General features: G+C 38.9%; 1 protein-coding gene across 2 annotated transcripts; it reads right to left on the reverse strand.

The window, feature by feature from the left end:
• Position 1: 1 nt before the first annotated feature.
• Positions 2-16638, reverse strand: cdip1 (cell death-inducing p53 target 1). Of its 2 annotated transcripts, none has more exons than XM_057861497.1 (5): positions 16475-16638; positions 12485-12628; positions 5519-5677; positions 5141-5417; positions 2-3922 (listed from the first exon to the last, which is right to left on the reverse strand). In XM_057861497.1, exons 2-5 carry the CDS (start codon positions 12558-12560, stop codon positions 3811-3813), a joined length of 624 nt encoding a protein of 207 aa, XP_057717480.1. In that variant the 5' UTR covers positions 12561-12628; positions 16475-16638; the 3' UTR covers positions 2-3810. The 2 variants fall into 2 exon arrangements, with proteins under 2 accessions (XP_057717480.1, XP_057717481.1); XM_057861498.1 differs by having other exon boundaries at positions 12485-12625; positions 16475-16629.
• Positions 16639-17338: the final 700 nt, after the last annotated feature.

Raw genomic sequence — 17338 nt, forward strand, 5'->3', positions numbered from 1 at the left:
GTTTAAGTGACGTACTTGATTTTTATTGATAAAATAGTACTTATATACAACCGTCTAACAAATTTGACTTGCGTCATTATACAGATCACACACAATGAGAAATGTAGACTGGCATTTTGACCACTACAATGGCATACAGTACTTTTTAATAAAAAGTGTGGTTTGCAAGCCTAAAAAAATGCACCTTTTGTTTCGGTGTTATTTAACATTTTGCATTTAAATGCAACATCTGCAAAAGTAGTGAGCAATGAATGGGGGCATGCTGCTGCTGAACAATACAGTAGTTTTAAATTGGAATATATCCTCAATGTACAAGTCTGTGCCTTGGATATAATCACATTTTTGCAGCTATTTCCTATTTTTAATATGCTTGTGAGCATCTTAAAGCAACACTAGGTAACTTTTTAATTAATTTGATTAATTAATTGATGAACTAGTTAGTTCGAATAATCGAGTAATCGGATAAGGAACATAAAATACCTGGGCTGAGCCTCAAACGCTTTACAAAAATAAATAAGTACAACAAAATGTCTAACTTCCATCGCAAATGTCAGCTAGCTTAAATGCTGTAAAATGCTTTTTTTTTTTTTTTTTAAACAATGCTCTTAACACTTGGTTCAAACACATATTCCCACAAAAAATGGCTAAATAACCCGATGAACTAAATTACTAATGCATTAAAAAAATTAGCTCAAACAAAAATGTAGCTTATGTTGGTCTTAACAGGGAGCAGCTGGATCAAGCCATGTGAAATGAGATTCACTGTTGCCACTAGAGGGGAGTGTATCCACCCAAATCATTCAAAACAATGCAAACTTTCAAAAAAAAAAAATACGACAACGCCACTTTAATTAGACGAATACTCGAAGCAGCAAAATTTCAATTCAAATGTTTTTTCTGATCGAATTACTTGAGCTATTTATCAAATATTTTCATAACATTTTTGATATGTCGACTGACAACTAGTTGAAGGACACCTCTCTTATACCTTGAGGAGGCCTGTATCGCCTTCACCGGCTCTAATAAAAAAAAATAAATCATTGTCTGATTAAATATTATGTTGTACTCGATATATCCTTAAAAACTAACATATTAAATATTTCAAATATATATATATTTTTTTACTTTTTGTGTTAGACCCCCGCTCTGGTGCACTCAAGGCTACACTACGTACGTGCCCTGAAATGGGAAATCTGTCATTGTATTAAACTCTAAACATGGCGAGTCATCATAAATCGAGTGCGCAGAAAAAGAAAAAAATAAGATGATCATAGAGGTAAACGAGAAAAAAATGAAGTTTTTAAAAGGGGGACAACAAGCGCGAGAAATAGGACTAAATTTGGCTGTGGACGGCGATGTCAGTAAGTGAACAACAGCCGCTAACACTGAACGTTTACATTTGCGATCACAGTGACCAAAACCCGAGTCGAGTCTGTCACCGGCCGCTTGTAGCCTATTGAGCTCCGGTATGACAAGACATGCTGCTCGCGTTGAGCCGAGGAGAGAAAAGGTGATGGGAGATCAGGGATATATGTTAGTCTGTGGGGAGCAGGTGCGCGAGGCTGAACAGACTCTGGTCCAGCGGCTGGATTTATCTTGGGTTAACAACCTAGCCACGCGCTCCATTGGGCATGAGCTTGCTCAAAAACTGGATTTCACTGATGTTATATAGGACTTTGCTGTCAAAAAATCTAGGGGCATCACTGTTTGAGGGCTTGATAAACCCAGGGATGTGGAAGGTGCAGACAGAGGATATTACTTATGTTTTGTTGCTTAGCAGGCAGGTATAGCACTCTCACTTCTATTGTATTGTAGCCTACATGGGACAATAGATGGAAATTGTTTATATTATGTCACATCACATTACGGTCTGCTAAATCTGAACTAACCATCTCGAATTAAATTTGAAAATTTACACTATCATTGCTTGCAAAGCGTTAAAAGTACTGCGTATGATGTCGTGACAAGCCGGTGGCTGAGGTGGGGGGGGGGGGTATAATGGTCTTTTGTCCCTGGGCCCCTTCAAGTCTGTTAACAGCCCTGATTACGGAGTGTAAAGTCTATGGTTAGCGGCTTAGCGGACGTATTTCAGGTGAACATTTCAAAATAAAAGCACGTCATGTTCAGCATGTAAATCAAGATAAAGAATAGCTTCAAAATTACACCCATTATGAAAAATCAATGGCAATTTGGCTTCATATATGCTAACATGCGCACTTTGCAGGACATGATGACAGTCATTTTGGATCAAACACTTGATGGGCTCTAATAGGCATAGAATTAAAATGGCAATGAGCTTATCACCTATTTCATATTCTGCTCTTAGCTAGCTTTCAAATGTATGTCGTTATGTAGTTTTTTTTCTTTTTTTTTATATTTATGATTTTAATATAGTTTGTGTTTTATTTAAGAATAACAATTTATCCCATTTGAATGGGTGTATTGTCACTACAATTAAAAAAAGTTGACAATATCGCATATCGGCAAGAATTCATGACAATATATCACCTACTAAAATTAGTTGTCGCGACAGGCCTAGAGCTGACTACTTTACTGCATACATTACTTCCCCGTGGTTATAAAGACGGAAGTCGATGTGAACGCTTTTGCGCTAATTCTGCAAAGATGGCAGAGCAAATAGAGACAAAAAGTTATGTCCGAGGAGACAAAAAAAAGGGAGGCTACCAGGATAAAAGGACACTCAAGAATAAACACTGGCCGGGCTTTCGCTGTCGTGACCCCCCTCAACCGAACTTGTCAGCGCACAAAATTAAACATTTCTTATTCTCAACATCGTCATAAGCTATTGTTTAGCCAAAACTGGATCAGTCACCTCATTACTGTTCATCCTTCACACAGCCGCTGGAAACCGAAATGTCGTTTAATCCATCTGCAGGTGACCGAGATGTCATGATTTTACAACACTGTGCGCTGGTCCTCATAGGAAACGCAGTCTCCCTTAAGGCAAAACAATACCGCTTTTGTCCTCCTCCGTCGCTAAAAATCGAGCCAAACTGAAAAGGTACCTAGTGTTGCTTTAAACGAGCGTGACGCTAAATGTAACTTGCCCCCCGACATTCTTGTCTGTCACCGCGGCCACGATAAACATTCGGCCGACAGTTCCGTCAACGATACAATCTAGAGCGAGATCAGATTCACGCAATGGTAACACTGGACTTCAATTTAAGTGCACTATGGAGGGATTAATTGAGGGGAAAAAAATCAAGAAGTCTCAACTATCATGACTTTAGATTGTTGTGAGACGTAACTTATCCTTAAAGTGCAAATGATTTTTTAAAAATCTTCCATCACGAACATGGGAACAGCTCAACTGTCAATCACTTTAGTGCATACCGAAAGCAGCTCTGATTAAAACAAAAAAAAAAATCAACCGGTAACGTAAATCTGACAAAGAAAACAAGCAAATACACATCAAGAATGGAATTTTCACATTCAAGAAGGGACCAAAACATATCCAAGAGACAGACACGAATGTTCACAGTTTTGAAGATGGACGTGTGAAAACACAACTGAATATACCTAAATAAAACGGTAAGTAAAGATTAAAGATTTACAGATTAATTCAAATAAAGTGACCAGTTTCACAGCCTTTCCCCACAAATGACATCTTCACTTAAATATGTGACAAGCCTTCAGTTTCCCCGACAAAATACAAAAAAAAAAAAATGCTGCCCATAGAATTTCTGCATGAAATGTATGAGGTTAAGATATCTACGACATACTAATGGCTTTTAGAAAGACAACTGAAAAGTGCAGTAGAGACGAGGGGGGAAAAAAATAAGTCAGTGGTTAGCATATACGTTTGTATGTGTAGATGTAGCCCTTGCAATATGGGCAGGTGTGCGTCACATCCTTCAGGTCGTCGATCAGACAGGGAATCAAGCAGCAGCCCAGATCACACCTGAAATGTAACAGAGGAGACATTTAACTCAGTGTCTGTAAAAATTAGCTACTTTTACACTGACGATACATTTAACATTTAACAAAATAATTTCTATATTAAAGTAAAAACACTTCTGAATAAAATTTTTAAAAATTTATACTGCATTACTTTTTTTTTGAGGGTGGAAAAGCTCAAGTGAAGTTTCGCCATTTTCAGCCACTGTGTCAACTCTAGTCTACAATACATGATGTCATGCCTTTGTGTTAAAAAGAACATGAAGAATTCTTAAGTTAATAAGTTAGTTAAAAATGTAAAAGTTAGTCAAAATGTAAATATTGTTGTGGAAAGGTTTCATCTTTTAAAAAAAAAAAAAAAACAAAACAAAACATTGGGAGTGAGACCTCGCCTTGAACCAGCGAATGTGGATTTGTGCTTAGGGCAAGATCATCTTTCGCAATTAACGATCTTTGACGATATCCCTTTTTCCCCTTCATTCAAGCGAATCGAGCTTGTTTTCTCACTTTGTGGCTGTAACACTCGACGAAGTTGCTCTCCCAGCTAAGTCTAGGCTAAAATTCGTCTTTGTAAGCTTTTAGTTAGTTTGTGTATCAAATTTGAAAGGAAAATGTGTTGTTTTTGGCGAATCTTTTCATGGTGCTAATCTGTTGAAGCTACTCACACATGGAAAAATACAATTGTACAACGTTTTAAATGTATTCATTTTGTATATTCCAATTACCACGATTTGAGAGCTCAATAAATTGAAGAAAAGCACGCCTTATGTTTGGAGTATTTGTTTTTGGGTTAGCTGGCTGTCTAGCCGATAGCGTCACTTTAACACACAGCAACAAACAGGAGGGGGTGAGTGCTGCCGCGCCATGTCACTTCTGGCTGTATTTTTGACACATGAAAAATAGCGAATACCGTACTACGGTCTGACGGAAAATTTTAGTGGTTTTGAAACCGCGACGTTTTCACACCACGGTAAACCGTGAAACCTGTAACCGGCACATGCCTAAACGTGATTAATTTAAAAAATTAATTACCGCCCGTTAACGCGATAATTTTGACAGCCCTAACGGAAACATGATCACTAAAATGCTGGCCCATCCCTGTTCAAATGAAATGACATCAATTGCTGTCGGTGGCAGCGAACTGGTTAAAATTAACCAAGAGACAAGGCCGTCATCATTGTGGAATCTTGAATGACTTCACAAATTCTCATAATAGTCTTACCCGACAAAGAAGCAGAAGAGACAGAAGAGGGTGTTCATGATGCCCACGTCGTGGGAGATGCGCGTGACGATGGCCTGCTGGCAGTGCGGACAAACCGTTTGCACCGGCGACGTCTGGAACATCTCGCCCTGGAGCACAGTCACGGTGGTGGCGGCCCCCGGCGGGGCCATGACAGTTGCCGTGTGTCCGCCCATGTGCACGAAGGGGCCGCCAGGACCCATCTGGCCAGGCATCGGGTGCGGGAAGTGGCCGGGCGGCGGTGGTGGGTAGGCACCGCCTTTGTTGCAGATAAAAGCAGGAAATCAAAATATGGACAATACATGAACATCCTGTTGAAATATTTCCCTTCAGTTCAAGCATTCACTCATTGTATGTCACCTGGGGGTGGTGAGGGCATATGCATTGGCATGGGCATGGGCATTGGCACGTCTCCAGGGACGTGTGGAGGGAGGAAGCCTGGGTGTGGGCCTTCATACGGGGGTGGGCCGTAGTCTGGCGGGAGAGGCTGACCCGGAGGAGGTCCTGTTCTTACAGGAGCTGTATTTACACACAGGAATTTTAAGCAACATACTTCATTGAAGACACATACTTAATACTAGAAATAAGGCTGCAACTACTAATCGATTAAAGTTAATTAATAAATTAGTCGCCAACGAATATGATAATCGATTTTTGCTGGCAGCTATGATTAGTCCCGTTTGGGTTCCATTTAGTGTGCAATGTGAGGCTGTGCACGCGCCAGTGATCGGTGCTAGGGAGAGAGTTTACTGCTACACTCAGGTTTTGTTGCTGAATCAATAATACAAGTAGTCCAAGGGTTACGACGTACCCGACTTACGTGATTTCGACTTTACGACACCGGAGTCTCGTCCGCCATTCTGTCTCCAGTCGTTTTTGGGTTTTTTTGTGTTGTTGATTGTTTTTTTGTTTCTGTCGCCATGTCAGTATCCCGTCCTCCCCAGCAGCGTCGCCGCAGTCCTGCAGTTCCTGACGGCATCAAGCCCCACTTCCTTCTCATGCTGCTGCGGCTGCTGCTTCTCCCCCAGCGCCGACTGTTCTTGCGAGGCCCAATCAGTTTTTTTGAGTTCGGACGGCAGGTTAAGAGAGGCGACGCCGGCGACCTGAGAGGCCATGATATCCCCTACTGTCTCACCTCCCTAATCTTTCCACAGTGCCCTTTTCTCTCCGCAAGGCAACTCACTCGCGAGTAAAGCCTGATGATTTTTTAAATTTTTTATTTTAAAAAGCCCGAATAGTAAAAAGCCCAAATAGTAAAGCAATATAACCGCATTTAACACACCTCACAGTATCATATTTTTTACGTTATCTTATTGATATGACATACAGTGAAGAAACTAAGTATTTGAACACCCTGCTATTTTGCAAGTTCTCCCACTTAGAAATCATGAAGGGGTCTGAAATTTTCATCGTAGGTGCATGTCCACTGTGTGAGAGATCCAGAACTCACAATGTATGATTTTTTAACAATTTATTTGTGTGATGCTCTAAATACAGTGGGGCAAATAAGTATTTAGTCAACCACTAATTATTTCCCACTTGAAAATATTAGCGAGGCCTGTAATTGTCAACATGGGTAAACCTCAACCATGAGAGACAGAATGTGGGGAAAAAAATCCAGAAAATCACATTGTTTGATTTTTAAAGAATTTATTTGCAAATCATGGTGGAAAATAAGTATTTGGTCAATACCAAAAGTTCATCTCGATACTTTGTTAAGTACCCTTTGTTGGCAATAACGGAGGCCAAACGTTTTCTGTAACTCTTCACAAGGTTTTCACACACTGTTGCTGGTATTTTGGCCCATTCCTCCATGCAGATCTCCTCTAGAGCAGTGATGTTTTGGGGCTGTCGTTGGGCAACACGGACTTTCAACTCCCTCCACAGATTTTCTATGGGGTTGAGATCTGGAGACTGGCTAGGCCACTCCAGGACCTTGAAATGCGTCTTACGAAGCCACTCTTTTGTTGCCCTGGCTGTGTGTTTGGGATCATAGTCATGCTGAAAGACCCAGCCACGTCTCATCTTCAATGCCCTTGCTGATGGAAGGAGATCTTCACTCAAAATCTCTTGATACATGGCCCCATTCATTCTTTCCTTTACACAGATCAGTTGTCCTGGTCCCTTTGCAGATAAACAGCCCCAAAGCACAATGTTTCCACCCCTATGCTTCACAGTGGGAATGGTGTTCTTCGAATGCAATTCAGTTTTCTTTCTCCTCCAAACACGAGAACCTGTGTTTCTACCAAAAAGTTCTATTTTGGTTTCATCTGACCATAACACATTCTCCCAGTCCTCTTCTGATCATTCAAATGCTCTCTAGCGAACCGCAGACGGGCCTGGACGTGTACTTTCTTCAACAGGGGGACATGTCTGGCATTGCAGGATTTGAGTCCCTGGCGGCGCATTGTCTTACTGATAGTAGCCTTTGTTATTAGGTCATTCACTAGTTCCACCCATGTGGTTCGGGGATTTTTGCTCACTGTTCTTGTTATCATTTTGACGCCACGGGGTGAGATCTTGCATGGAGCCCCAGATAGAGGGAGATTATCAGTGGTCTTTTATGTCTTCCATTTTCTAATAACTGCTACCACAGTTGATTTCTTTACACCAAGTGTTTTACCTATTGCAGATTCAGTCTTCCCAGCCTGGTGGAGGTCTAAAATTTTGTCTCTAGTGTCCTTCGACAGCTCTTTGGTCTTGGCCATAGTGGAGTTTGGAGTGTGACTGACAGATTGTGTACAGGTGTCTTTCATACCGATAATGAGTTAAAACAGGTGCCATTAATACAGGTAACAAGTGGAGCCTCGTTTGACCTCGTTAGAAAAAGTGAGACCTCTTTGACAGCCAGAAATCTTGCTTGTTTGTAGTTGACCAAATACTTATTTTCCACTGTAATTTGGAAATAAATTCTTTAAAAATCAAACAATGTGATTTTCTGTTTTTTTCCCCCTCCACATTCTGTCTCTCATGGTTGAGGTTTACCCATGTTGACATTTACATGCCTCTCTAAACTTTTCAAGTAGGAGAACTTGCACAATTGATGGTTGACTAAATACTTATTTGCCCCACTGTATATACACACACACACACATATATATATATATACACTGAGAAATATCAAGGGTTGAAGGAAGAGTTGGAGAAATTGTGGGGAGTGAAGGCAAGAGTGGTGCCAGTACTGATCGGGACACTAGGGTCAGTAACCCCCAAGCTGGGTGCATGGCTCCAACAGATACTAGGAACAACGTCCGACGTCTCCATTCAGAAGAGCGCAATCCTAGGGACAGCTAAGATCCTGCGCAGGACCCTCAAGCTCCCAGGCCTCTGGTAGAGGACCCGAGCTTGAAAGGAGAGACCATACCGCCCAGGTGGGCGAGACGACAATTTATATATTATATATGTGTATATATATTAGGGCTGTCCCAAACGACTAATTTTCTCCCGATTAGTCAGCCGACTATTTTTACGATTAGTCGACTAATCTAATAATTTAAAAAATATATATATATATATTTGTTTTTGTTTACTAATTTAGCAATGAAATTTTTGTTGACGCTTATCAATTCACAAAAAACATATTGGAACACTTAAATTATTTATTAAAGTACAAATAAACACATAATAATAAATCACAAATAAACAATGAGTTCAAATGCTGATAGAATTAACTAGTGTAGCATCCCGATTGAAAAGGTGGTCTCTTAAACTGATGGTTTACAACTTTTATTCCATCCTTGATGTAATCACACTGTAAGAGCTATGGTGCACACAAATAAAACAACACAATTAGAAATTAACAAAAACTTTTCACCTTTTTCCTTTTAAACCTTATTTATATATCAATGAATTGCCTTTACCTTAATTTATTACCTTATCATTGACAATCTCTCCCTTGAGTGCAATCACTGTATATATTTATGACCTTTTAACCTTATATAATTTTCTATACCATAAAATAAACCATAACATGAAATAAACCTTTCAGTTAGGATTAAGGACAATACTAATAGCACTTATAGGCCCATTGTCAATGAAACATTATTATTCAGTAAGGCGACAGCACCCTCTGGTGTACAAAAAATGAAAAAAAAAAAACATTTACAAACGGTGACGGCGCTTGAGGTGTTTATTCTCGGCCGACGTGCAGCCAAGCTTGGCATTGAAGAGACAGGACAGAAGAGTGTACCCTCCGTTGTTTCTTTGTAATAAGTCAATGTTTTGGACACTCTGGCGCGCTTTTTTTGGCTTTGTGCAGCTTTCCCCGCTTGCATACAGAGCATCCGACATTCTGAACTTTCCACGCATGTATTTTTTTTTAACCCTTCATTAACCGTCGACGGGATGTTGTGCTCGTCGACGGATTTACGTCATCGATGACGTCGACTACGTCGACTAGTCGGGACAGCTCTAATATATATATATATAAATACTGATTATGGTCCGCAAAAGCAGCTTAAATTCAACCTACTCTGTAGCATTTCTCACCTTTGACACTTGATGAAGCTACTCACTAATACTTATTTGCCCCACTGTAAGTATTTGAACACCTGAGAAAACTAATGTTAATATTTGGTACAGTAACCTTTGTTTGCAATTACAGAGGTCAAATGTTTCCTGCAGTTTTTCACCAGGTTTGTACACACTGCAGGAGGGATCTTGGCCCACCCATCAGTCAGGTTTCTGGGCTGTTGCTTGGAAACATGAGTTTGAGCTTCCTCTAAAGATTTTCTATAGGCTTTAGGTCTGGAGACCGGCTAGGCCATACTAAAACCTTGTTATGCTTCTTACAGAGACACTCCTTGGTTTTCCTGGCCGTGTGCTTCGGTTCATTGTCATGTTGGAAGGCCTGACCCATCTTCAATGCTCTGACTGAACAGGTTGTTCCCCAAAATCTCACATTACAGGGCCTCAGTCCTCCCATCTTTAATACAGTGCACTCGTCCTGTCCGCAGAAAAACATCCCAAAGCATGATGCTACCGCCCCATGCTTCAAAGAGGGATGGTGTTCTTGAGATGGTACTAATCATTCTTATATCTCCAAACACGGTTAGTGGAATTATGACCATAAAGTTCAGCAAAGTTAAAACAGGCCTTCACATGTGCTGGTTTAAGCAAGGGAACCTTCCGTGCCATGCATAATTTCAAACCATGACGTCTTACTGTATTACCAACAGTAACCTTGGAAACGTTGGTCCCAGCTCTTTTCAGGTCATTGAACAACTCCTGTCATGTAGTTCTGGGCTGACTCTTCACCTTTTTTAGGATCATTGAGACACCACGATGTGATATCTTACATGGTGCTCAACTCCGATTGAGATTGACTGTCATCTTTAGCTTCTTCCATTTTCTAATGATTGCTCCAACAGTGGACCTTTTTTCACCAAGCTGCTTGGTAAATACTCCGTAGCCCTTTCCAGCTTGTGGAGGTGAACAATTTTGTCTCTGGTGTGGACAGCTCTTTGGTCTTGACCATGTTACAAGTTTGAGTCTTACTGATTGTATGGGGTGGACAGGTGTCTTAATGCTGCTATCGACCTCAAACAAGCGCATGTGATTCAGATAATACATGGAGTGGAGGTGGACCTTTAATAGGCGGACTAACAGGTCTTTGAGGGACAGAATTCTAGCTGATAGACAGGTGTTCAAATACTTATTTGCAGCTGTATCACACAAATAAATTGTTTTAAAAAATCATGCATTGTGATTTCTGGATTTTTCTTTTTAGATTATCTCTCTCACAGTGGACATGCACCTACGATGAAAATTTCACACTCCTCCATGATTTCTAAGTGGGAGAACATGCAAAATAGCATGGTGTTAAAATACTTATTTTCTTCACTGTACAATACATGTAATTAAAGGGTTAATTCCAACTTATGCGGAAATTCGGGTTACATCACCAGCCTAGGAATGGAACTCGTTCATAACTTGGGGACTACCAGTATTATGAAGTGTCGAGAATTAAATTGTCTTTTGTGTTGTTAGATCCAGTGTGCCTCCATCAAATGTGAGTAAATGAAGCCAATTGTATTGTTTGTATTCTTTGTTGATGATACATTACTATTTAGCATGGAGCTCAAAGCTAATTAGTGATTATGCTTATCAGTGTCTTAAGTGTCTAATTGTATTACGTTTTACAGAAGGATATTAGCACTTCAGATATTGTTACATCGTACGGTCTTATTTCTTTTTATAAAGAAACCGCACATAAACAGATTCAGATAACGGCTTAAAGCAACACTTGGTAACTTTTCAGTTTTGTCGATTTTAGCGATGTCGGTGGACAAAAGCGCGAGTCTTTTGCCTTAAGGAAGACTGCGCTTCCCATGAGGACCAGCGCTGCGTTTCCCATGTAGACCTGCCCACACCCAAATAGTGTCGTAAAATCATCAATGAATAAAAAAATCAATCTCCCGGTCGCCTGCAGATGGCTTAAACAACATTTCTGTTTCCAGCGACTGTGTGAAGGATGAATACAAATAAGGTAATGAATCCAGTTGTGGCTAAACAATAGTATATGACGGTTAGCAACCGTGTGGCTTAATGTGGCTAAACCTCCCACCCCACTCGGTCACGCCAGCGAGTGAAAGCCAGGCCAATGTTTATTCTGTATATCCTGGTAGCCTCTCTTTTTTCCTCCTCAGACAAAACTTTTTATCTCTGTTTGCTCTGCCATCTTTGCAGCATTCGCGCGAAAGTGTTTGCATCGACTTCCGTCTTTATAATGAATGGGGAAAGCTGGAAATGACGTATGGCGTAAAGCAGTCTACACTGTTTGTTTTTTTTTTTTTTTGTGGCAGGGTTCCTGACACCCTCCTCAAAGTTAATTAGTGCCGGTGAAAAGCGATACAGACCCCCTCAAGATATGAAAGAGGTGTCATTCAACTAATGTTCAGCAGACATATTATCACAAATTTAATGAAAAGTTACCTAGTGTTGCTTTAAAGTCCCTTTTCAACACAAACTCCCATTCATACTGTAAATTGTCATACAAGAGAGTGTGCTTTGAAATTGGATTTCGATTGTATTTATGACCAACGGTTTGATAAAGAAAACTGATTCATTACAGTCTGCCTCCTCCTTATTTGATTTTTAGTTTGTTTAAAGATAATAAAGGAGTCACTGACACAATTTATATCAGCGCTTTGCCCATAAAAAAAAAAAAAGTTAATCAGCAGCACTATTTTTTGGAATTAACAAGACTTTTGTCCAATTTGTGTATTGATAGTCTAATTGATTAATCTTTTAATTAGTCATCCGATGAATCGATTATAAAAATAATTATTAGTTGCAGCACTAATTAAAAAATACTATTTTTCTTACCTGCTTGTCCATTCTTCTCCTCGATGAGGGGAGCACTAGGACCTCCAGGGTATGGCGGAGGAGGATCACTGGACATGGCCTGAGAGACCGGACTCAGGTGGGTGGAAGGTGTCGGATAGAGCTCTACTGAGAACTTTCACGCTGCTTCAACACAACACACAAAGTATGAGCTGTAAACTTCCTAAGAGATGCAAATAAGGTGTTCGCTCTCACTCATATAAGGACATGTGGAGCAAGATTTAAAGCTTAGCTAAACATATGCAAGTGACAACTCAAGAATTGATTACTTTTGTTTAATTGTTGAAATTTGATTACCATAACTTTCCGTAACAGGATCTTCAAAGGGCAAATAGTTTTACACATCGGTTAAAGTCTCGGCATGTGCTGCTATAACATTCTGACGGTGCGAAAACGTAAGCAGAAATATCACATTTTCACGGTTTTGCAATTACAGCTCTAAAATGTGTTATTTGGAGGTGTCAGGGTTACGGTAATTAAAATAAAAAATCTATTGTACAGGATTATCATTTTTCAAAACAACATATCAAATTGGAACATAAGTATAATGTTAAATTAGAATAAATTTTAAAAAGTAGTAAGAAAGAACTGAAATGTTCTAAATAAGATTAAAATAAATGCAGTCCTTTAGGTGTGCCTAAACCAGGGGTCGCCAACCCAAAATGTTGAAGGAGCCATATTGGACCCAAAAAACAAATATATCTGAAGCCGCAAAAATTTAATAGCCTTATATAAGCCTAATAATGAAGGCAACACATTCTGTAATTTCTGTATGTATCGAAAAGCTATAATATCATTAGGCCTATCAACAATAAAGTGTTAACGACCATGATTAATCTGGAAATATTAACGCATTTAAAAAAAATAACGCAATTTACCGCTCACACTAAGTTTGGCTACAACTGCCTCCTGTAGTCCAACACGCTGATATTTACATTCTCCGCGCGGCAATGCAGCCAGCCACGATGAGTGAGGATGATGACCAAATTCCGTTTTAAAAAGCTGCCTGATGGAAATGTGGATAAAACCAAAGTTGTGTGCATGTACTAATGTAATGAACTGTCCTTCGATCGAAGCTCAACCAGCCTAAAGTACCACCTTCGGGCAAAGCATATCTTCGCTAGTGTTAGCAATGACACTAACTCTGTGGGAACAAGCCGCAGTCATCAAGCTACACTGGCAGAGTGCGGACTCGGACTTGCCAACAAAAAGACAACAAGTAGGTTGACTACTGCTATTGCTACATGGGTAGCCAGAAACTGTAGAATGTAACATAGTCTAAGACGAGGGCCTTGAAAATCCAATGACAACAAACAACAACAACCAATGACAAACCACTAGACAGGTACAAGGCAGTGCCAGCATGGACTCATGTCCACTACAGTGGTGGTCTGCGCACAATAGTGCCCACAGTAAGCTGGCCCACCTAGCAAAAAAAGTATCTGGTCACACCTGCCACAACCGTTCTTTGCGAGAGACTGTTTTCTTTGACGGGGCACACTGTTCAAAAGAAAAGGTCTGCTCTGTTATCTGAAAATTTCAACAAGCTAGTTTGCCAGAGCAGTTGGTTGAAAAAAAAATATAAGAGTATGGCTAATTTAAGCAGTGTTTCTAAACACCTTTACACACAGTTTAGTGTAATGTTTTTCAGTTAAGTGTGTGAAAATTGACAATTTATTATTTTTATATCTCACACAGCTTTCAGGCCATTTGGTGTAAAACTGCAAATGCTGCATTTATTTGTGTGAAATGTTCAATTTAACAGACAAGTTGTTTACACATTCTTTGAAACACTAGCTATTGTTACTGTATTGTGCTTGTCTGCTCTTTAAATAGGCAGTTAATTTTGGGTAATATGCCAAACGGTACTTGAGCCACATTGTTACTCTGAGGCACTTTAATCTGTTAAAACTCTTAGCTCGTATAAAATAAAAAATAAAATAAATTGTCTGTATTATACAGCAAAGTTGTTAATCAAAATTTTAAAACTATGTGGTTAAGTATTAATTCATTCACACATCATACATTTCATCTTAAAACAAATTTTAGGTCAATTATAGTATTTTCCTAGATTTTTTTTTTTCCTGAAGAGCAACTTTATTCATCCAGAGGGAAATGTGATTAATCATGATTAATCACACAGCTGACATATGATTAACTAGATTGAATTTTTTAATCGTTTGACAGCACTAATTATCATACAATCAAAACAATTAAGTTAATGATTAAGTGGCCCGTGGGACCACCCAGGATTCGGGGGTGGGGGGGGGGGCTCCTTTGCTGGGTTTCAAGAGGAGGGATGCAATCTAAACCAGTATCATTTGATTGTGTGTACAACAAGTGTTAAATTTGATTGAAATGTGTCCAAATGTTTGCACATTTTGGCAATACTTTAAAGCATTTTTCTCCAGAATTGCTAAGGGTTACATTATCAAGTATTGGTACTTGGTATTAGGGCTGCAGCTATCGATTATTTTAGCAGTAGATTAATCGATGAACTAGTTAGTTCGAATAATCGAGTAATCGGATAAGGAACATAAAAAAATTAAATTACCTGAGCTGAGCCTCAAACGGTATAAAAAATTTAAAAAATGGGGATGTATGTACAACAAAAGAACAATTGGTTAACTTACACAACAAAAGTCCGCTAGCTTAAATGCTATAAAATGCTTTTTTTTTTTTTAATACAAATGGTTCAGACACATATTTCTACAAAAAACGGCTAAATATACCAAGAAACTACTTCACAAATGCATTAAAAAAACATTAGCCCAAACAAAATCTTAGCATTTATGTTGGTCTTAACAGGGAGCAGCTGGATTCAGCCACATGAAATCAAGCAGACTAGAGGGCAGTGTATCCACCCAAATCAATAAAACTAAATGCAAACACTTTCAAAACAAACCAATACATTGCCACACAATAAAACGAATAATCGAAGCAGCAAAATTAAATTCGAATCTTTTTTTCGAATCGAATACTCGAGTTGATCGATTAATCGTTGCAGCACTACTTGGTATTGTCTTAAATATATATTTAGTCAGTTTGAACAAGTAGTATTGATAGAACTGATGTTGGTTGTCATTACAGTGGTGTGGAACATATTTGAACTCTTTCAGTGCCATTGACAATGATAGATGTCCAGACAGTTGTGTGGCTCTTTTCATCCTTCTGTTGTCACTAGCAAACATCGACAGCCTGTGAGTGAAAATACATTCCAAGGGCTAAACACGTGATTTGTTATTCAAGTCTATTGCAGTTCCCCTTATTATACGGCTGTTAACCACCACAACATACGTCATTGGAATATTTAACACAACATATTGATATAGTCGATTTTTAATAAGACATAATAGATTTAAAAGCAGACTATAACACCCAATAAGATTGTCGTGGTTTAAATCAACGCGGTAAACGAGCAAGCTGATGTTGTATTTAAATCCTGAGATTATCCAGTGTAAAGCTTACAAGCACAGGCAGCTCTTCCTTTACGTAATTGACCCCAGTGGGGAAATGGGTTAACCAATTCAAAAAACAAACAAACAAACAAATAAATAAATAAGAGGAGGAAAAATATTGAAAACGGCGCTGAGTAGGGTCCAAATGTTGAAGGCAAAATATTTTGCACGTTAATCGCCGTAGCAGTTGCGGCTAGTGATGCCTGCTAATTGACAGCTGACGAGAGATATTCGCTCTTACACAAGCGAAGCTGCTGAAGACTGCGTGACAGCGACAGGGTGTCGTTTTGACTTACAGTATACCTGCCATTAGGTAACGAAGATTAATAGATATTACTTTAATGGCTACGTGTCTGTGTTCGGTTCAGATGAGTGTAGCTTGTTGTGCTAACATTAGCCGCGTCGCCATTCAAGCTCCTCGCGAAAAAGACAAAAGTCGGACAAAATATATGTCTGACGATATTAAACAGTTATTCCAATAAAATTATGTAACGATGAGTATGAACGGTATTACCTCTTGCAGAAACGCAGCTTTGCGTGTGCTGAATGAGACGGGCAGTACTGAAGCTCCGAGGTTTGTGTCACTAAATGAAGTCAGCACCTTAGCTATGTCATATATTCAGGGGCTGCGCCCTGCGAAGTGTCTATTTGAAGGGAGCTACGTCACAGCATCGCGCCAAATTCTGTCCCAATTCATGAAAACCAGAAGGGCACTTTATTCAAGTGTGAATAACTACAAATATTTTTTGACTAATTTTGCTTCTGTTAATATAGTTTGTGTGAATAACTACAAATATTTTTTGACTAATTTTGCTTCTGTTAGTATAGTTTGTATATTTGTAACCTCTGTTATATTATGTATTATTCTTACTTATGTATTTAATTACATACATATATTATCATTTTCTTATTTTATATTATTTATTTAATGTATTTGTTTATATGTAAATCCATGTCTTTACTGTTCCTGTATCTATTTAAAAAAAAAAACACCCAAAAAAAAAAAAAAAACTCAAGGACTCCATTTCAGCCATTTTGCAACGATTTGGAAGTGTACACCTTATTACACTTTGCTAATTTAAAAAAATAAAAATAAAATAAAATAAAAAAGAATAAAATAAATACTTTACTCATATCTTCACAACTAACCTTGCCCAGAAAACTATGCGTGCTGAAGCTAAAGTAGCTAAAATTAATCAATTTCAAATAGCGATATCTACTGTAGAAATAACGTTTAAGTTTTAGAACTGTAATAACTTTTTACTTTAATACTTTAAAAGTATTAGAATTCCATACACGTTTTAACGGAAAGAGTTTACTTATTTGTATGTGTTCACCATATTACACCAAAACGTCAATATTAGGATAAAATCTTGGA

This window comes from Corythoichthys intestinalis, chromosome 16 (genome assembly GCF_030265065.1).
Source record: "Corythoichthys intestinalis isolate RoL2023-P3 chromosome 16, ASM3026506v1, whole genome shotgun sequence".
Lineage (NCBI taxonomy): Eukaryota > Metazoa > Chordata > Actinopteri > Syngnathiformes > Syngnathidae > Corythoichthys > Corythoichthys intestinalis.